This window comes from Bactrocera oleae, chromosome 2 (assembly GCF_042242935.1).
Source record: "Bactrocera oleae isolate idBacOlea1 chromosome 2, idBacOlea1, whole genome shotgun sequence".
Taxonomy (NCBI): domain Eukaryota; kingdom Metazoa; phylum Arthropoda; class Insecta; order Diptera; family Tephritidae; genus Bactrocera; species Bactrocera oleae.
The window spans coordinates 33,817,556-33,840,758 of NC_091536.1; the positions used below are offsets into that span (position 1 = coordinate 33,817,556).

The 23,203-nt window shown below is 33.7% G+C and overlaps 1 protein-coding gene across 2 annotated transcripts in view; it reads left to right on the forward strand.

Annotated features, from left to right (window-relative positions):
- Snap25 (Synaptosomal-associated protein 25kDa) overlaps window positions 1-9,648 on the forward strand; it is a 458,275-nt gene extending 448,627 nt beyond the window's left edge. For both annotated transcript variants that reach the window (XM_070112956.1, XM_070112955.1), the window contains exon 8: window positions 9,299-9,648. In XM_070112956.1, the coding sequence (XP_069969057.1) occupies window positions 9,299-9,361 (63 nt within the window). In that variant the 3' untranslated portion in view covers window positions 9,362-9,648. The remainder of the gene's footprint in view (window positions 1-9,298) is intronic.
- The last annotated feature ends 13,555 nt before the right edge of the window (window positions 9,649-23,203 follow it).

Sequence of the window (23,203 nt, forward strand, 5' to 3'; positions counted from 1 at the left end):
AATCTTTTTTTACAATTTTTAAGCTCCTGGAAATTTTCCACAACAATTACAAAGTACAAATTCTCAACTTCAAGAGAGAATTTTCTTAGGTACTTTGTGTGAAAATTGTGAATTTGAAGAGACACAGTTTTCAAAAGTTTGATGTGATTACTGTTTATTATTCTTTCATTGCTGAGATCATTCATAACTTTTCTGAGGTGTTCAATTTAACTCTCGAAAATTAAGATTTTTCTTTTCAACACGGTTTCCGATTCTAATCGGACGTCTTGACTTGGTTTCATCAGAGTGACAAAACACTGCGTTTAGTTCCTTTTTATAACGGCTTATGTGATTAATTAAAACTACGGGAATATACAATCGTCATACTGTGTTTTGTTTAAATTTGCCTGTATTTTTAGCAAGGCTTTTTTTTACGTCTGCGCGAATTACAGGACTTTTGTTTTTTCCTGTTTTATAAATACAGGTATTCTTTTGTAGCATATATGTACACGTATATCAGGACTAATTTTGGTCGAGCTTTTTATTTATGCTCGAAGGACAAAATTGTTATATATTGCCTGTGTGCTTATCAACAGAACTTTTAATTTTTGGTTTGTAAGATCATACTATGTATATTTCCTGTATGCTTCTCTAACAGGACTTTTCAATTTGGCCGAGGACTATATCCGGCTCGAGGGACCAAAATGAATAAACTTAATGAAGAATTATTAGACTCTTACCACTGGTGGATTAAAAATAAAGATCTTCATTGAACTGAGAATATATTCATTCTAATTACACTCCCGCAACATGTTGCTACAGAGTATAATAGTTTTGTTCTAAAACTAATCGAGTTAGTTATAGGGTTATACATACATGTATATATATATAAATGATCAGGATGAAGAGACGATTTGAAATCCGAGTGACATAGCCATAGCTATAATAACAAAATTCACTCAAAACAAACGTTTTTAGCACCTCCATCGACAGTGTGAAAATGGATGAAATCGGGTGACAAGCCCGTCCACTAACCCATATAACGATACTGTTAAAAATTACTAAAAGCGCGATAAATCAAGCACGTCAGAGCCATTTAATATTACCTCTGGGATGGCATGAAATGATTTTATGGGAAGCGCGTTCAAAGTTAGACAGTGAGCATGGCACCACCCACTTCTAGGTGAAAACCCATACCTTGGGATCTGCTTAACCGATTTCAACCAAATTCAGTACTTAATATCTTTTTTATATTTCTATATTATAGTGCGAAAATGGACGATCGGTATCGATAATCGGATTACAACCACGCCTATTTCCAATATAACACCATTTTACATTCCATCTGATTCTTTCACTTTCCACTATGCAAATCAAGCAACAATGTTTGTATCGATTTAATATTTGTCTAAATCGAACCAAAACTGTTCAAGCCTCTAGGTACTGAATATGTGGATCCCAATGTCTATAGTTGACTTTTTACCGAAAATATCGGTCAACGTAATGAAACTCTCGATAATAGTATGTGCTCGTGTCAAAAATGGGTTGAATCGGATCAATACTTCCTTTGATATACAATTTTGCCAACAGCTGACGTAATGTCCCTTGGAAGATGCGGAAGTATAAAATGTTCGGTTACTCCCGAACTTAGAACTTCCTTACTTGTTTTATTTTAAATTTGTTTTTCTTATGTACTATTTATAAATCGCACTTCTCTAATTAAATACATATGTATACATGTGTATGCTTTTATGTATCGTCACAACTCAATTAATGTGCGTGTGTGTGTGTTCGTATGTTATCTATTTATTTGATATGTGATATTACTGTGTTTACATTGGGACTATTTTGACCCTCATTAACGGGAAATTCTCTTTTGGTGTCGATCTGTGCATTCACACGAGCAAAAAGAGTCCAGCAACTCAAATCGAGTTTTTCTGTCTTTCCATTTCATACAATTTTCGCAAATGTTTGTGCAGTTCGGCTACGCGACACTTAGAGCAGAGAACTTAAAACAACGAGAAGGTGCAAGTTGAATTTTGTATGATGCTCGATTGGTTGGCTGAAAATTTGAGATCAAGGAGTTCACCACTTTCTATATAGTTTTGCTGTTATTTAACAGAAATGAGAATTTTTAACAACGTTCTCTGACAAAATACGTATCTACCAATATAAAGAGAAAAATGAAATGAAATGAATGAGAAAACAAGAAATACAAAGGCCACTTCACATATGCATGATTATTTTTTTGCCATATAAACGATTTTTATGATGAAAAATTGATAAATTATTATTTTTTTGCACAAATGCTACATTGATAAAATGTGAAAGATTATGCAAAAAATGATATTTTACTATTTTCATAATTTTCTAATTTCAATTTTTACATAATTAATAATTTATGTATGTACATCAATATGTTATATTATATAATATAATAATATATTATCAATTATTTTTGTAATTTTTTGTGTCTATAAAATACACAAAAAAGTTTTAAAATGTTAATAATATATTATCAATTATCAATAAATACATGTGAGCGCACTGCTCTATATGTAAGTATGTATGTACAAATATGCATATGACCGCGCAAAATAAGTAATGCATACACAAATCTACATACATTTAAGCGTACAAATGTAAGTACGTCAGCCAATAGGAAAAATACAAACATTGTTGTACAAAAACAACAATTGTCTCAAATAGCATCAGCACCAGAAATCAATATGGCAGCCAAATTGACAAATCCTAAATTTGTAGTAAATCACACACCAACAACATTTTCATTCATGATCGCTGGCGCACAAGCAATAAGCTAAGTCGTTTCATTCATAAAAGCAAACGCCTTACACATCTCCCCGAGCATGCGTTTGCCTACAAGCGTCATTTCGCGACGATGGCAAAAGCTAAAAATCATAAATTGAACAAATTTCTGATATTCCCTCTAGAAGGGAAAAGTGACAAACCCTCAAATATGAGTATTAAAATATTTTAGAATAAAAGTGACAACATAGTAAATTTGTCGATTTACAATTCAAGAAACTTTTTAAAGAAAATATTCAATATTCCTCTGATTTATGTATACAGTAAACCCCGGTTAAGTATCACTCCTCCAATCCCTCTTATCTGCCGGTGTCTTGCTGCATCTCACTTTTTTTTCTTAATTTTTTAAAGAAAACGGTAATTTTTTTTTAAATACATAGAAATATTTTTTTTTGGTACCACTCGCTTAAGTACCACAATCGCTTATGTACTACAAAGCACAAAAAATCTGCATCTTTGGTTTTGGCACTTAACCGGGATTGACTGTATTTGTCAAAGAATTTACGTAAGTACGTTCGAATTTTTTGTACACACATTGACTTTGCACTTGCCCATATGCGATGTATGTTTGTAAGAGTGTGTATGGCACATCTCGGATTTTCTACCAACAACACAATGTTGTGACGCTTTGTCGTCGCGTCAGTTCTTCGACAGATTGACTCTTTGACATAAAAGCAAAAAATGTGTCAACGGAGATTTCACTTGAAGTAATGTATGTACATATCTACATAAAAATACATACAAATGTGTAAACGACATAATATATGTATATCCTGTTACATATGTTTACACATGCATTTGAAAAGAAAAATTGAAGCATGAATGTTTTGAAAAGAAAAATTGAAGCATGAATGTGAAATACCGACGGCAAAACACAATTCTGTACTTTTATGACTCCATAAAGGTGTCAAGTACAATAATTGAATTATTTTAAGAAATATATCAAAATACTTTATTAGTAATAATTTAAAAGTATTTTGATATATTTCTCATAATAAAGTAAACATGAATTAACATAAAATAATTTAAAAAATAATAAATAATAGTTCAATAAAAGGAATATGTTTCAAATAGCATATCAATATTCCCAGTTTGGCATACATATTATATTCTCTTCAATATTCGCCGTTTGGTTATGTTAAGTGAGCGTATGTTTACAGATTCACCGCTGTTATAAAAGCGAAAAATGTTATTTGTTTCTCGTGCATCTGTAGTGAACTCCTTGATAAATTCCTACAAATTGTTCGCTGTCGAACCTTCACCTTCTCATTGTTTTAAGTTCTCTGCTTAGAGTGTGTTGCATATTTCACTTGTATGTTGGGATGATCGTCTCACATCTTGCTTGCAATGAATTACCATGAATGTGGTAGAAGCAGAGAACTTAAAACAACGAGAAGGTGCAGGTTCGACAGCGAACAATTTGTAGGATTTTATCAAGGAGTTCACCTCACATGCACGAGAAACAAATAACATTTCTCGCTTTTATAACAGCGGTGAATCTGTAAACATACACTCTCTTAACATAACCACACGGCGAATATTGAAGAGAATATATATGTATGCCAAACTGGGAATATTGATATGCTATTTGAAACATATTCCTTTTTATTGAACTATTATTTATTACTATTTTTAAATTATTTTATGTTAATTCATTTTTACTTTCTTGTGAGTTATTAATAATAATTTAAACATATTTTGATGTATTTCTTAAAATAATTCAAGGGCTTGACACCATTATGGAGTCATAAAAGTACAGAATTGTGTTTTGCCGTCGGCATTTTCATATCATGTGTAAAAATATTTGTAAATTTGTCTACAAACAACATATGTATGTAGATATGAACACTCATTACTTCATGTGAAATCTCCGTTGACACGGTCAACCAATGATCGAAGCTCACGTTCTTTGCTTTTATGTCAAAGAGTCAATCTGTCGAAGGACTGACGCGACGACAAAGCGTCACAACATTGTGTTGTTAGTAGAAAATCCGAGATGTGCCGAAAAATAACCGAACGCTCGCCGATTGTCATCGCTTCCCTTGCCGCTCTAACAGCGTTGCCTACAAATCATTGTAGGTATGTATGTTTTTATATGAACATGCATACATATTGACGAAGATTTTTGCGAGCCACGGAAAAATATTTCAGAATTGTGAAATATTTTAAATGGACAAAAGCCTTGTTGCCACTTTGGTCATTGATTTCTGTGTTTGCAGGGTTGTCACTTTTCCCTTCTAGAGGGAACATCAGAAAGATGTTCAATTTATGATTTCTAGCTGTTGCCATCGTCTCGAAAAGACGCTTGTGGGCAAACGCATGCTCGGGGAGATGTGTAAGTCGTTTGCTTTTATGAATGAAACGACTTAAGTAGCTTATTGATTGTGCGCCAGCGTTCATGAATGAAAATGTTGTTGGTGTGTGATTTACTACAAATTTAGGATTTGTCAATTTGGCTGCCATATTGATTTCTGGTGCTGATGCTATTTGAGACGCTGTTTGGAATCCAGGTCTGATGCTTTATAATTTCCAACCGCTCGCTTTGTGCATTTTACATCTTTGACTTTTGGTATTTTTGTGGCTGTGAATTTTCAAGATGTGGTCTTCCGCCTTTTTGACTTTGCTTAGGAAATAGCGTTTCACCACATTTTTAAGTAACTAGTGATAGGTAATTTGTTATAGGGCATTGCAGTAGCGGGGGAGACCTATGCACAAAAGCTTTTTAAAAGTGGGCGTGGCCTCGCCCCGCAATTAGTTTTATGTACATATCTTCCACACCACTGAAGCTAAATCGACCCAACTTGTTGAGAAAATTTTTTTTTAGCACTTTTTCATACATTGTAAAAATGGGTAAAAGCAGATAATAACCACGCCCCCTCCCCATAAAAGGGTTATGTTGAAAACTACTAAAGGTGTGATAACTCACTGAAGCATTCGTTTTCACAACTAAGATGACAGGGAAGGAGTTTTTAGAAGCAGGTGTAAAAATTGGACAAAGGATATGGCAAAACCCACCTTTAGGTGAAATCCTATATCTCAAAAGCTACTAAACCCATTTCAACACATTTTGGTGTGTGAAGTAACCAAAACATTCCTATCACATACTGTGAAAATTAATGAATTGGGATGACCACCACACTTACTTCCCATATAACAAACTTTCAAATTCCATCTTATTGTTTCACTTCATAGTATAAAAATAAAATTTCAAAGAAATTATCAAAATAAAACATTGCACAAATAGTACCCTCAAGGTACTTCATCTTACGCCCAAAACTTGTCGCAATCGAGCTGTAACTTTTCAAGGATCCAGACCTCCAGTTCATATGGCTGATTTTTGACTGAACATATCCGTAAATCTGTGAGATCTAATTTTAAAATTCTGGGATAATGTTTTTGGAAGAAAGCATTATTTGTTTATTATAAAGTTTTGCCAACACCTGATTGTATTTTTTCGGCTTTGAGCTTTGCAAATCGCGAGAGTATAAAATGTTCGGTAACTCCCGAACTTAGCCATTTCGTACTTGTTTCTTTATAATTTATTTCAGTCTCGTACAGTCCCCGGTATGCTACGTTGAAATTGGCGTCCCGCTTTGCTTTCGCTTTACATCTCAGAATATCGATTTCACTGTTATACCAATATGCTGGCTTCCTCTGAGCAGTTTGCTTTATTCTGACCATATCTATATTCTACCAAAAGATTGCCCTGTTCGAGTTTTCATGAAAGATGTCAAGCTCTTTAACTTCTGAACTAATTGCTTCTGCCATGTCTTCTTTCTTAGTAATGTCGTTCAGGTCCCGAACTTCCATTGTGATTTCCTCTATGTATGTTGCAGTGCTTCCTGTTTGTGCTTTCTTTAACATACGAGTATATACATACGTGTGTAGGTACATATGTATGCGGCGGTGATTTTAAGCATGAACATGCATCCTAATATATTCTTGTATGTACAAGTATGTACATAGTACCACTAGTCAGAAGTATCGAGCTCCAATCTGATTTTGGAGGATTCAGTTATTAGAAAAATTATTCAGAAAACAATGTTTCAAGCTGTGATAACCAAATTTCTTTGTAGCATCCCTACCCACTGCGTGAAGATGGGAGAATTGTGATTATAACCCCGCCCACTCCCCATATAACAGTGCGATAAATCTATAAATATAAAAAATCCGTATAAAACTTTGCGCGAATAGTGCGTTTGAGGTTTGCTACCGAAAATTGGACCGAAAATTGTCCAAATCGGATCAAAACTATTCAAGCCCGCAGTTAATATTGCGCACTTTTAATCGAAAATATCTGTCAATTTGTGATATATATTAATGAAATTTGGAGAGAAACCATACTACCTTAGTGAAAATCAGAGAGCGTTATTTTTTGTTAATAATATGTATGTAGTAATGACAAAAATAAATAAAATCAGGTCAATAGTACATCCAGTGAAATATATATAAAGCCACTTTCGTTTAGCTCAATAGTGAATGAAAAAAGTATACTTTTTTGTTATTTATTATTATTTTTGAATAAATATTTAATTCAAATAATGATATAGCTAATTTTATAAAAAAAAATTAGATTATACATGTTTTTAATATTTAAGAGGAAAATAAAGTGTTTAATAAAATGTATGATCTCCATTGTTGGTAATAACCTCTTCTAGGCGTCTGGCAATAGAATTAATTGAATAATGGATAACGGTTTGACCAATTGTTGCCCATTTTGTTACAATGGCATTTCTTAGGCATTTCACATTATCAAATTGTCGTCTCTCTTCGAAAACCTTGACTGATAGCACCGAACAACGTTTTCCATATTTGGTATTCCAAATCCGTTTTTGTTGTTACAAAGCAAACTGAAGATTTCTCTCTTTAAGTTATCCCATCCCAAACCTGGAGTAATCCGCTACCAAAATTTCGTCGCATACATTTCTGCTTTGTGTCTTTAATATTTTAGAAGATTATTTGGGCCATCCAAATACATTTTTTTATCAATCAAAACAACAGTTTTCCACTTGTCCTCCCAAAAGCGATCTTTTTCGGCGAAGCGAAGCCTGGCCAATTTGTATTTGTCGGTCAGTGACGGTTCGGCGCATTTTTGTCAAAAATACTATATCTCCAAATAAACTTAATGTTTTATTTGTCTTGCACATACAATTTTTTGCATAATAATTCTTTTAATTTAACGTTTTTTAATTTCATTTATTTTTAGAGCCTACCACTTCGCTTGTTTTTTCCATAATGTAAAAAATGTCTTACAATACACTTCGACCTAAAAATTACATGAAATGAACCAGCTAGATAATTACTTTTCCAACAATAATTAATAATTCACATGTAGTCGTACATGTCATGGTAACAAGCAATGGAAGCAGATACATAAGTGTCATCTGGCTTTATAAATATTTCGCTCTGAGATAACGGTTCTTGTTAAATATTCGCCGACTACTGCGATTAAAAAGTTAAATTAATATTAAATAATTAAAATGTCATGACGTATATTTAAAATACAGGATTTATGCACGGTTACGACAATTTTTCCAAGAGGAACATGATGATATCTTAGCAAAATTAACTCAACGTATAATATTGGATATATTGGAAAATATGCGAATTTAGTCCACGAATTACCCAAACTCCCATATATTACATACGTTATGCTGACAAACCTTATGCCGAATATTTCGGTCAGTGTATATGTTATGGTATTTATAAAATTGCTTGAAAATATAACCTCGAGTTTACCTGAATAATGTCAAAAGTTTGTGCAATCAGCCCACATCTTTTCTGTCCCCAATATATTCTATATAGTGATTTCCGACTTCCTACCTGTCTTTACACGTTTAGGTTGGTGAAACTGTGTGATATATTATTGAAATTAAGTGGACAAGCTCTGTTAAAAAGTATAAAACTATACTTGTATAAATAGTTTAGCGCTGAATATGAATAGAGTTGGTCTAGACCTTGGCCTAACCCTCATGTCCCAAATATAATGAGTTCCGATCCTTTGGTTAACATTTTCCACTTTTTCCACGAAGTAAAATATAGCAGTAAAACGAAGAGATTATATGTATGCCTTATATTATAATACGATATAACCTATGAAATATAACTTAATAAAATATCAAATTTGATTGCAATTCATTCACGATTTCGTCGAATATTGAATGTTGAATTTTTGTATATCTAGTTTTGCCAACGTTTGAAAATAAGTTCCCGGCTTTCATCCTTGCAAGGCGCAAGAATATAATATGTTCGAAAACACCCGAACTCAGCCCTTCCTTACTTGCTAAACATAAGGTTTTGTCAACAATTCAATATATTCAATACCCCGACTTTGAACTCAAGTATTGCACGAACAGATAGACAGACATCTGTTAATGACTTTTTAATTATAAGCTGCCCATTTTTATATATATTTGTTAAAGTATGCTATTATAAAAAATATGGTTTTTAATCAATTTGAATTTTCAATTTCGATTATATTTTTTATTTCCAGGGGGAGTCGAACGAAGCGCGAATAGCAGTGGCAAATCAGCGAGCCCATCAATTACTAAAATAAATATTTTTCGCTCATTTCTTTTTAAATACTTTGTCATATAATAAGTTTGTACTTATTATGTGTATATATGTGTGGTTGCTAAGCCAGATAATAATAAGCAAAGAATTAAACTTTATCCATTATCTTACAAATTGAATTCTTTGTCTCTAGAAATAAGTTACTATATCAGCTACTATAATTATATCAAAATTTGCGCATCAGGATGTTAAATATACAAATATTATAATAAGTTTATTGTGTGATGTTTACTCTAATAATTATTGAATAAATATAACTGTAAAATTTTATATTTGTCGTCTGGAAATTAACATTTTGCAGCATTATAACCAGAGAATGTCGAATCAGAAGCCTGAAATGGTTGGAGAGCAAATCTTGGCATATGAAAAAAACTATGCGTCGTTAGGTTCAAATAAAGATTCCCAGGTCATGTTAACGATAACAAGTAATAAAGCACTATATTTGGGTGTAACCAAACAACTTATGTATATATATCAGGGTCATATTTGCGGGTGATGGCAAAACCATATATTATAATAGTAAAAACCTTAATTATAGTAAGGAAATTTTGAGTTCGGGTGTAACCGAATATTTTATACTCTCGCAATATGCAAGGATCAAAGCCCGGGAAATTACATCGGGCGTTGGCAAAATTTTATATATATTTATTTATTTAAACGCCAATCGGCAATATACATAGATATAATAAAGAATTAAAGTATTATACAAAAGTAGCTAGGGTATATTAGTGTAATATCTGGAAAATATTTAAATAATTGTAAGTCAATATGTAATTCAGACTTGATTTAGATGTAATTCAGACGAGCAGGTCTCTTGGTGTTTCCGGTAAAAGTAGCGTTTGTACCTCCATAGAAATCAATTTCACCTTGAAGTGAATTTACTAAATTAGCCAGTCTATTCTGAGGACCATGGAAAACATAATTTTTCTTGGATTTCGATGTTTTTAGTAATCTATTTCGCCTCAGGGTAAGAACAGCAGGGGCGAGTTCAAAACTGTTTAGGATCTCATGAGCATCAGTGATGTTCTTGACTACTTTGTAGAAAAAGCAGAGGTCAGCGACCTGTCGACGTGTTTGTTTATACAGTAGCACTGGTAGACCTCATCAGTAGAGCAGATGTGACTTGGTGAAGATAGTTTATAGGCCAGTGACTTACAGAATTTACGCTGCACCTTTTCAACATTAAAGGAAGTAATGATCCGATTCAACCCATTTTTAACACTAAAATATAAATACTATTATCAAGAGTTTCATTTACTTATTTTATTAGACTCTCGCAACCTGTTGCTACAGAGTATAATAGTTTTGTTCACCTAACGGTTGTTTGTATCACCTAAAACTAATCGAGTTAGATATAGGGTTATATATATATAAATGATCAGGATGAAGAGACGAGTTGAAATCCGGGTGACTGTCTGTCCGTCCGTCCGTCCGTGCAAGCTCTAACTTGAGTAAAAATTGAGATATCTTAATGAAACTTGGTAGACATGTTTCTTGGTATCGTGAGACGGTTGGTATTGCAGATGGGCGTAATCGGACCACTGCCACGCCCACAAAACGCCATTAATCAAAAACAAATAACTTGCCATAACTAAGCTCCGCAATAAGATACAAGACTGTTATTTGGCACACAGGATCACATTAAGGAGGGGCATCTGCAGTTAAAACTTTTTTTTTTAAAGTGGGCGTGGTCCCGCCTCCAATAGGTTTAATGTGCATATCTTCTAAACCGCTAATGCTATAATAACAAAATTCACTAGAAGCAAATGTTTTTAGCACTTCTATTGACGGTGTGAAAATAGTTGAAATCGGGTGGCAACTCCACCCACTCCCCATATAACGGTACTGTTAAAAACTACTAAAAGCGCGATAAATCAAGCACTAAACACGCCAGAGACATTAAATTTTATCTCCGAGATGGTATAAATTGGCTTTATAGGAACCGCGTTCAAAATTAGTCAGTGGGCGTGGCACAGCCCACTTTTAGGTGAAAACCCATATCTTGAGATCTGCTCAACCGATTTTAACCAAATTCGGTGCATAACGTTCTTTTCATGTTTCTATGTCATAGTGTGAAAAAGGGCGAAATCGGACTACAACCACGCTTACTTCCCATGTAACACCATTTTCAATTCCATCTGATTCTTTCACTTTCCACTATGCAAATCAGGTAACAATGATTATATCGGGGTAAAACTCTGCGTGAATAATGCAATTAAAGTATGCCACCTTGCGGCCAAAAATTGTCTAAATCGAACCAAAACTGTTCAAACCCCTAAGTATTAAATATGTGGACCCCAGTGCCTATAGTTGACCTTCTATCGAAAATATCAGTCAATCCACAAAGAAATCTCAAACGAGTATACCATTTGACTTTGCGAGAGTATAAAATGTTCGGTTACATCCGAACTTAGCCCTTCCTTACTTGTTTTATTATATGAATTTCAATTATATATCTTACACATTGACTGATATTTTCGGTAAAAAGTTAACTAAAGACATTGAGGTCCACATATTCAGTACCAAAAGGCTTGAACAGTTTTGGCTCGATTTAGATAAGTTTTGGTCACAAGGTGGCATACTTTTAACGCATTATTCACGCAAAGTATTATCCCGATACAATCATTGTTGCTTGATTTGCAAGGTGGAAATGAAAGAATCAGATGGAATTTAAAATGGTGTTATATGGGAGATAGGGGTAGTTGTAAATCGAGTTCGCCTATTTTCACACTATAATAGAAAAGAATATTTAAAGAATTGAGAAGAATAGAAATATGAGAAGAATATTTATTTATTTATTTAACAGAAATATAATTATAAATAATTATATTACAGTTTAAAGGCACTAATAACGAAGGCTATCGGCCTGACGATAATATATAGTCGGTAATTAACTAGGTAAAAAATTATAAATATCTAAAATGAAAGTCCTTGAGTCACAAGTTGTCTGTCAGTACGATAAATTTTACTTAAATATGATACAGTAATCCTATTTGATATATTAACTTATGCAAATCTCTTAAATTATCTAAAGAAAATTCTGTTAGCATATGTTTGGTGATTTTGGTGTTTTGTTCTGGAATATGCTGTTCCTTGCGTTTGAGTACTTGAGTACAGCAGAGCCACTTAGGAGGTGTTGATGTGTGATTGCTGTGTGTCGTAGGCGTAACCTAGCGAATGTTTTTATTTGCTCTGTAGAATATCCAATTGGAATAGAGGATGCGATGCCATTTTTTTAATAACTGTGTAAGCAGATTTTCGAATGTCTGATCTAACATAGGTGGCGACAGTTTCGCTTGGGGAATTGGAAGTTTGTTTCGTTGCTACATCAGCATATTCATTACCAGAAATTCCACAGTGGCCAGGGTTCCACATTATTTTTATTTTTCAGCTTTGTTCTATTAATTTCTCACTCTACTCTTTGGACCAAGTGTTTTTTATATTTTGTAGTCCTTCAACTGCCGATTTACTATCTGAGTAAACAACATATTTGCCTTTGGATGTGACTGCATATTCTGTAGCGAGGCTTATAGCTAGGACTTCGGCAGTAAAAATAGAACAGTGTGGAAAGAGTAATCCAGCACTAATTGCCAGTGTCATTGTATTGCTGTCAAATTACCTCTGATTTGAAAAAAACTTTTTTGGTATATCAAAGGTAAAGTGTTTTGTTTTGGATGAGAAAGTAACGAATGTATAAATGATGATGTTGGAAGGTTCCAAAGTGGCAATCGAGGTACTCTGAACATAGTTGGTTTGAACGGAATTTCGACGTCTTTCGATAGCGGAGCGATTCTACATATTGTTGATGGTCGACTTAGAATTCGTTTCCTGTTCAGGGCCCCTTTTAGATCGTTGTTCAATATCGGGTAATTACACACAAAAAGCTTTGGAATAATATAACAATAAAGCTTTGGGCGATACCATGGGTGGTGTGAGCTTTAAGTTCAGGGAGTCCAGATTCAGCTAAAAGGTTTTTGATTGGTGTTGTTGAAAAAGCGTGAAGACTTTTTCGCACTGCTGCGTGGTAAATTGCCGAAATGTTTGCGAGGGTACTTTTTGCCCCGTACTCGTATAAGGGTAGACCATAGTCGATAATAGAAGGAATTAGGGAATTCATTAGATTAATAAAGTAGTTTGATTACAGTTATTATGTTAAGAAGCAAATAATTTGTGAAGTTTTTCTTTTAGAAATTTACAATGTTCCATAAAACTAATAGTTGCATCAAATATTATTCCCAGACTTTTTAAATTAGAAACATTTTCTATATTTTTATTCATATAAGATAAACTAAAATTTGAACAGTTTCTCTTTTTATGTAAAGTTTTTCATTTTTCATAAGATATATTCGCTCCGGTGCTATAAGCCCATTCTGAGATATCGTTAAGAATGTTAGAAAAAGTATCTTTAACCTGGTTCAGGTTATTATTTTTTGAAAATATTAAATCATCATCTGCATAAATAGCATGTTCTACTCTATAATTAGCTATAATTTTGCTCACTTCGCCGAAAGCAATAATGAAAAACACTACCGACATAGGGGAACCTTGAGCAATACCATTTGGTAAAGGGACTTTGTCAGAATATTTATTATTAATTTTAACTCTGAATGTTCGATTTGACAAAAAACTTCTTAAATTAAATATATTTTTTCCGACATTCCATTTTATTAGCTGGCGAAGAGCAACGTGTATACCTATTCGATCAAAAGCCCTTTCGAAGTCTAGTATAAGTGTAGTAACATGGTTTCGACTTGAGATGGCAGTTGAAAGAACGTGTCGGAAATGTAAAAGCACGTCCGATGTACATTGACCAGGTTTAAAAGCTACTTAGTTAGGGCTTATATGGTTTCCTCTTTGCGCAAACCACATTAATCGTTTGGCGATAATCTTCTCTAATACTTTACTTAAACATGAAAGTAAGGAGATCGGACGATAGATATAAATATCGGCGAGAGGTTTACCGGGCTTTAAAATTGGAACGATGTCAGCATTTTTCCAGGATTGTGGAAATATGCCCTGCTCGAAAATATTATTATATAGATTTAGTAATCTATTGACCGTGCCATGTGAACAATTTTTTATAATTTGATAGGAAATTCTGTCAAAACTAGGTGTTTTTCCTGTTGAGCTATACAAGGCTACTTTAAACTCCATAGAGGTGATGGGCTTTTCAATCTCTGATGCAGCAGATGAGATATAATATGGTCTATATACTTTTCTGTTTACTGTGTTCTTTTCAGAGATGAATGCCTGTTCAAAATTAGAATCTTTGGAGTAGTATTCATAACTAAAATGTGATTTTGCTTGGCTGTGAATGTTAGTAACCTTATGTTATGCCAAATTTGCCTTGGAGGGGTTAATGGCGTTGGTTATTTGCTGAAAACACTCTCTTTTAGATTGTTTGGAATGATACCTAAACAAAGCTTTTGCGTTTTGATAAATCATCAAATTGCTTTCGGTGCGGTGTTTTTTGAATTCAGCCCAAGCCTGCTGCTTTTTGTTCCTAAGTAGTAAAATGTTCTTATTTCACCAAGGTACAGATGGTTTACGGGTAAAGTATTTTGCTAGGGGTATATGGAAGTGAGATGAGAGGATTTTTTTTATACAAGTACATGCTGCTTCTTTGTTTATATTTTCAGAGACGGGGATTTGCGAAGATATGAAATCGCAGCAAGCTTGAAATTGAGGCCAATTCGCTTTGTCTGTGTTAAACTTTGGAGTTTTTATGATTTTTTCTTTCTTTAAGATAGCTTCAATAGAGATTATGATCGGGAAATGGTCATTTCCATGGAGATAGTTTTTGGATCTTCCATGAACATTTTGGTGCTATGTTTCCTGAACAAAATGTTACGTCTACATTTGTGAAACTTTGGTGAGTTGAGAAATGAGTAGGTGAGCCATCATTGAGGACTGCCAAATTTGACGTTAAGAACACGTCTTCTAATGTATTTCCTCTTTGATTGTCTGTGGTAGAATCGCAGAGACGGCAGTATGCTACGTAGGCGTGGGGTGGGGTGGTGGTGCTATTGAATGGCAAATGAGTTTCTTGCAACGGTACAATGCTAGGGTTAGTGTATTTTATAAGTAGTTGTAACTCATGGAAATTGGTACAATATCCATTAAGATTCCATTGCAAAATAGCGGTAATTTTGACTTATGAATAGGTCTTAAAATAAGCTGGAGGGTGCTGTATCTGATTGTTTATAATATGCAAGATTTTAAAATTTTTGTATGATAAAATGTAATTTTAAAATATATATATATAGTATATAATTTTTTTTTTTAATTCTTTATTTTGAATTGTGTTTTATTTTCTAAAGATTCTTTTCATTATTATTCGTAGTGTCGCTTGAAATTTCTTCACCTGACATTGTTGTGTCATCTACGTGATAGACGTGTATGTGAATATTCCCCTCGTTACTGTTGTTGTTGTAGTTTTGGAGGGTCAAGAGAGTTACTATTTTTAGAGCTGAGATCTTGTGTTGCCATTGTGTAGAGAAAAGAGGTAATAATTGAAACATGATTGAATGTGTTTATTGGATAGGTGGGTGTGATTTGAGCAGGTATTGAGTGACAATCGAGTTTTTGAGAGTTTCTTTGGAGTTTTAATGGAATAAAGGTGTATTTGTGTTGGTGAATAGCGATTTTATTTATTTCTAAAGCAGTTGAGTTTCGATGTTCTAATTGAGTTTTATAATTAGATTCAGAGTTTTTTTGTGTATTTATAGGACTGGTTTGGACTGTACCTGCAATGAATGTATTATTTGAGTGATTATTAGTTTTTAGTGTTTGAGAAGAGGTGGATTTATCATTTACTGATTGTGATGTAGTACTGGATTTGGAGCGCGTTTCCGTAATTTTTTCGATTTGAGAAATTGTGGAAGAGAATGTTTGATAATTTTCTGAGAAAGAAGGAGTTGAGTTTCTATGAATCTTAATTGCTTCTCGCATTGTGCATTTCTTTGTTACTTTGATTTTGAGTATTTCTTTTGTCTGAAGAAATAGCATAGAAAATATGTGTACATTTCGTAGGGAAGTGAGGTGGTAGGTAAAAATTTTCACATGCTGGCGATCGCTTGTATGATTTTAATGTGTGACCTAGCGACTGGTAATTTTTGCACCGCATGGGGTTTGGTACAATTGTCTTACTTTTATATTCCGCCATGCGATGTCAATTTTTTTCAGGGAGGAGGTATAAATTGAAAGTCAGTAGTACTACTTCAGTCGGATACAGGGTATAATTATTAATTTTTCTTTGAAATTTGTAAGCGCCAACTACTCCTTGAGAGATTAGTTCGTAAATGATTTACTCGATTGATACATTATTCAGGAAAAGTGCATATATTGTCCCTTTGGGGCCGTCCATATATTACGTCATTCTAAATTAGGGGGGGGGTTGGTCTGCGGATGACGGTAAAGTCAAAGTCGGTAAAGACGGTGTCTTTAAGAAATGACGATAGGATGATTATAGGGGGGGGGGATCTAAAATCTGAAAAAATCGATGACGTCATTTATGGAGTTTGAATTGTAGTTTAAATTCTCGTATTATTTGACCTTGACGGCACAAATACCCGGGAGATTTGTAAGTGCGAGAACTCACGTAGTTCTGAAACACTTTCTATTCCTTTGCTTACTGCACAAATTGATTTGTGTACTGCAAAGCATTAATACTGCAAGAAAGGTTTATCCTTATCAGCAGATTTAAAAATAATAAATTTAGGGTCGCTTCTTTTACCGGTTGGGAGTTCGGAAAATATAAGGTCAGGTTATGAAGTTTTCTTGTTTTGTTTTTAGCTTTCTGTTTTTTAATACCGGCACTGTCGGAAAGCAAAGCAAACCGATTTGCGCTCACAAGGGCTCCGGTGCCATTTTGGCTAAACGCATCACAGGAAACTTCTTAATTAATATTTTCTTTAAAAAATTTGCGAAAATAAATTACGGAAGAAATTTTCAAGGATATTTTTAGCACAATGAGTATTAACTCAAAACTTTGAACTATCACGAAATGCACACAGTAGAGCAAGAGAACTGTTCACTATGTGTGATAGTTAGTGACTGAGAAGAATGTTATGTACCAAATTTGGTTGAAGTGGGTTAAGCAGATCCCAAGATATGGTTTTTCATCTAAAAGTGGGCGGTACCACGCCCTCCAGAGATGAAATGTAATATTTCCGGCGTGTTTAGTGCTTGATTTATCGCGCTTTTATTAGTTTATAACTGGACTGTTATATGGGGATTTCACCCATTTTCAGACTGTGATTAGAGGTACTAAAAAAAATTGTTCGTAGTGAATTTTGATATGATCGCTTTAGCGGCTTAGGAGATATACACATTAAACCTTTTAGGAACCGAAACACACAAACTTACACTTGCAGAGACGGACGGACCGACAGACTGTCACCCGGTCTTCAACTCGTCTCTTCATCCTGATCATTTATATATATCGAGCCCTATATCTAACTCGATTAGTTTTAGGTAATACAAACAACCGTTAGGTGAAAAAAAATGTTTTACTATACTGTATATTAAACCGATTACGCTCATCTGAAATACCAACCGTCTTACCATACCAAGAAACATGTGTACCAAGTTTCATATAGATATCTCAGTTTTCACCCAAGTTACAGCTTGCACAAGCGGACGGACAGACAGTCACCCAGATTTCAACTTGTCTCTTCATCCTGATCATTTATATATGAACAAAACTCGCTTAGTTTTAGGTGATTCATACAACCGTTATATGAACAAAACTATTATACTTTGTAGCAACATGTTGCGGGAGTATAAACAAAAACATCTTGAAGTGCGTTATACATAAGCATGAATGTGATATTAACTCGACTAAAGTGGCTAAACTTTATATTATAAGCTTATGTGGAAAACGTCAACCAGAGAATCGGAATTCATTATATGAAGGTGTGAGGTTTAGACCAAGGTATATATTGTACTAACTGCATTCTAATTCAATATTCATAATTTTTAAGAAAACTATCCACCTAATTTCGTTAATATATCATATTTTGATCAACTGGAACGGTTTAAAATCAGGTGGAAAGATGGAAATCATATATATTATATTTTGGGGATAGAGAAAGATATTAATTTTGAGATTGCTCAGCTATACTCGAGAACATATGATGAAGCAATTTTATATATAAACAAGTAAGGAAGGGCTAAGTTCGGATGTAACCGAACATTTTATACTCTCGCAAAGTCAAATGGTATACTCGTTTGAGATTTCTTTGTGGATTGACTGATATTTTCGGTAGAAGGTCAACTATAGGCACTGGGGTCCACATATTTAGTACTTAGGGGTTTGAACAGTTTTGGTTCGATTTAGACAATTTTTGGCCGCAAGGTGGCATACTTTAATTGCATTATTTACGCAAAGTTTTACCCCGATATAATCATTGTTACCTGATTTGCATAGTGGAAAGTGAAAGAATCAGATGGAATTGAAAATGGTGTTACATGGGAAGTAAGCGTGGTTGTAGTCCGATTTCGCCCATTTTCTCACTATGACATAGAAACATGAAAAGAACGTTATGCACCGAATTTGGTTAAAATCGGTTGAGCAGATCTCAAGATATGGGTTTTCACCTAAAAGTGGGCTGTGCCACGCCCACTGTCTAATTTGGAACGCGGTTCCTATAACGCCAATTTATACCATCTCAGAGATAAAATTTAATGTCTCTGGCGTGTTTAGTGCTTGATTTATCGCGCTTTTAGTAGTTTTTAACAATACCGTTATATGGGGAGTGGGCGGAGTTGCCACCCGATTTCAACTATTTTCACACCGTCAATAGAAGTGCTAAAAACATTTGCTTCTAGTGAATTTTGTTGTTATAGCATTAGCGGTTTAGGAGATATGCACATTAAACCTATTCGAGGCGGGACCACGCCCACTTTAAAAAAAAAAGTTCTAACTGCAGATGCCCCTCCCTAATGTGATCCTGTGTACCAAATAACAGTCTTGTATCTTATTGCGGAGCTTAGTTATGGCAAGTTATTTGTTTTTGATTAATGGCGTTTTGTGGGCGTGGCAGTGGTCCGATTACGCCCATCTGCAATACCAACCGTCTCACGATACCAAGAAACATGTCTACCAAGTTTCATAAAGATATCTCAATTTTTACTCAAGTTAGAGCTTGCAGGGACGGACGGACGGATAGACGGACGGACGGACAGACAGTCACCCGGATTTCAACTCGTCTCTTCATCCTGATCATTTATATATATATAACCCTATATCTAACTCGATTAGTTTTAGGTGATACAAACAACCGTTAGGTGAACAAAACTATTATACTCTGTAGCAACAGGTTGCGAGAGTATAAAAAAAATATTAATACTCACTGACGGACATATTCGGCAAAACCCGATTTTATCAATTTTTGCCACATACTACTAACATGCCACATACTACTAACATGCCACAGACTAATGAAAATGCTCCCACAGTTTCACTAAGGTATGTGAGGTAATACCATTACCAATCATATGGAGTAAAGTCAGACGAATGTTCGAAAATCATGATATTTGTTACATGGGGACTAGGTAAAATTTTCACCCGATTTCATCCATTTTAGGCACAAACCTACCTACCTTGTTATGAGTAAAATATGCTCTCTCATTTTCATTGAGATAACTCACATATTGATCGATATATGCGGTATAAAGTCATCCGGAAGTTCAAAAACCTTTATATTAGGTTTATGAGGGCTATAGGAAGTATTGATCCGATTCAACCCATTTTTTGACACAAACATATTATTATCGAGAGTTTCATTTATCTATTTTACTTTATCTTACTCATTGACCGATATTTTGGGTAAAAAGTCAACTATAGGCACTGGGGTGCACAAATTCAGTACATATGGGCTTAAACAGTTTTGGTTCGATTTAGAAAATTTTTGGTCACAAGGTGGCATACTTCAAATGCATTATTCACGCAAAGTTCTGCCCTGATACAATCATTGCTGCTTGATTTGCATAGTTGAAAGTGAACGAATCAGATGGAATTTAAAATGGTGTTATATGGGAGATAGGCGTGGTTGTAATCCGATTTCGGCCATTCTCGCACTATAACATAAAAATACGAAAAGAATGTTATGCATTGAACTAATGTAAGACGGTAGCAATTGCTAACCAGTTTTATGCCGAATATGTCGGACAGTGAGTATTAATATTTTTTTTACATATAAAATTGCTTCAAAATATGTTCTCTATGTTCGAGTATATCTGAACAATGTCAAAATTAATATCTTACTCTATCCCCATTATATATGTATATATATGATTTCCGTCTTTCCACCTAACTTTTAACCGTTCTGGTTGATCAAAATGTGATATTTTAACGAACTTAGGTTAATAGTTTTCTTAAAAATTATGTGGTTTGACACAGAATTAGAACGAAATTAGTATATATCTTGGTCTCCCACCTTCATATAATCACACAAGGTTATAATATAAAATTTAGCCACTTTGGTCGAGTTAATATCACATTCATACTTATGTATATCTCACTTGCAGCATTAAAACTGAGACAAAGTATATGGCCTTTATTATAAGTTAAGAAGATACCAAATTTGATTGTAATTTAATCACGATTTCATTTATTAATGGAAGTTTAATTCTATTTCAACATTTTTTTAATATAAGGTTCTGCCACAGCTGAAGGAATTTCCTGAATTTCCTAAAATTCTCGGTACCGTCCTAGTACCTATTATCGGGAATATATTGACCCTAGCTTCACCATACTTTATGTAAAAAATTCAAAATTCGGGTTGGCTTTATATAAACGTAAAATATAGATGTACAATAGTTTCATGCCGAAAATGTGTGAAATCGGTCCACGAGTTTCTACAGCTCATATGTACTACTTATGGTATAATTTCGTTAATTTAATAATTTTATGAAATTAAATGTACAGTTTTTCTTAAAAATAATGTGGTTTATCCCTGCATATGAATAAAATTGGTCTAGACCTTTGTTGAAACCTTATAACCCTAATATACTGATTTCCACTCCTCTGGTACAATAGCAACCTCAAATACCCCACATATTAAATCTAACCCCTTTGGTTTAGCTTATATCACAAATAGCATGTTTTATTTAACTCAAACTTCAAGCTTCTTTTTGTTAAAGTTAAGATTTCGGAGAAAACAAATAGTATTGACACTAAATAAATCTATGACCAATAACGGAAGTTATTAAGATACTAAATAATAATAATAACAACATTTTTATACTTTCACAACATGTTGCAAAAGAGTATAGTTTTGTTCACCAAACGGTTGCTTGCATCATCTAAAACTAATCGAAATAGATATAGATTTCTATATACATATATTTCTCCTAATATTTGGTGATAATCAGTGGATAAGCACATTTTCCTCGCGATCATGTTGAACTTATAACAAAATATACCACACAACAGTGTAAAAAAGTTTCTTAGAGTGCTGGACTTTGTATAGAGCAAAAATATCTTTCTAGAAAAAATCGTGTGAAATAAATATTAGTAGTGTAGTATCAAAAGGGCTAAAAATCCTTTTTATGTGGTAATAGATAAACTGCGACCCCATCGGTTTAAAAGCTATTGTGAACTGTAAACTCAAGAAAATTACATTTAAGTACTTTTTGGGATTTACCCAGCGCAGTTGGCAGCTTATGAAAGGTTCAGATATTAAGACAGAAAGAAGCAAATCTACATACCTGCTCTACATATGTGTAGACCATACTTAATTATAGGTAAATTATAGTTAATTTAGCCTTCATGAGCAGACCTTTCGATATGAACTACTAATTTTTACAATATAAATATAACTGAATATTATGTACTATTAAGTTAGTGAATATCTATGTAATAAATAAGTATACTGTAATATACTTATAGTAAGCTGTATGTACAAAAATATACCATTATAAAACTATTATACTCTGTAGCAACATGTTGCAAGAGTATAATAAATATCAGTACCCTGTGTTTGTAGTTTCAGTTACACTAGATTTCTTGGCCAGCAAAGTTTTATATTTACGTTTTCAATAATCTTTGTGGACGTAATTCGAGGGTTAACTTTTCCCATATTTATTTTTTCCGTTCTTCCCGGACTGATAATATTTTCGGACGGTCAGATCGCGGTTTTGACTTTAAAATTGCGGTTTTTTTAAAATTGTTTACGACGTGCTGGACAGAAGAATACGTTCTTCCAATAGTTTGCCAATTTTTCTGAAACTTTCGCCATCTTTCCACAATTTAATGATAATTTTACTTTCCGACAGACTAATTTCTTTTCCTTTGGTTTCCATTTTTTTAAATATTATTAAAACTCGTCACGAGCTCTTTAAACGACTAATTATATTAAAACACAATAGAATTTACGCAAAAAGAACAAACAAATTCATGAGAAGTAATGGTAGTATCAATTCAAGCTAACTGAACGCAGACTTAATGGTGCCTACGTTTACTTGTTCTTACACTAATATCCCGTTATCACAAAAATGAAAATAGGAATATACATTTTTGTTTTTGCATTTTAAACTTAAGAATATAAAGAAAAAATTTGAACTGAATTACCTATTAACATTGTGTTTTTACTTCACTTAAGAAAATGTGTCGGGTTAACGCAGACTTCATTGGCTATGTGTACATATTTGCAACCATAGTACCTATACACATAACAGGAAAGGAGTGATAGCAAGGAATCAATTACAGTGAAAGAGAGCAGCACCTAGGATCCAACTTTTAACACCCGGACGGACTAAATTATATAAGTATTATCTATAAGTATTTTATATATTAATCCATTTATTATTAGTTAATTAT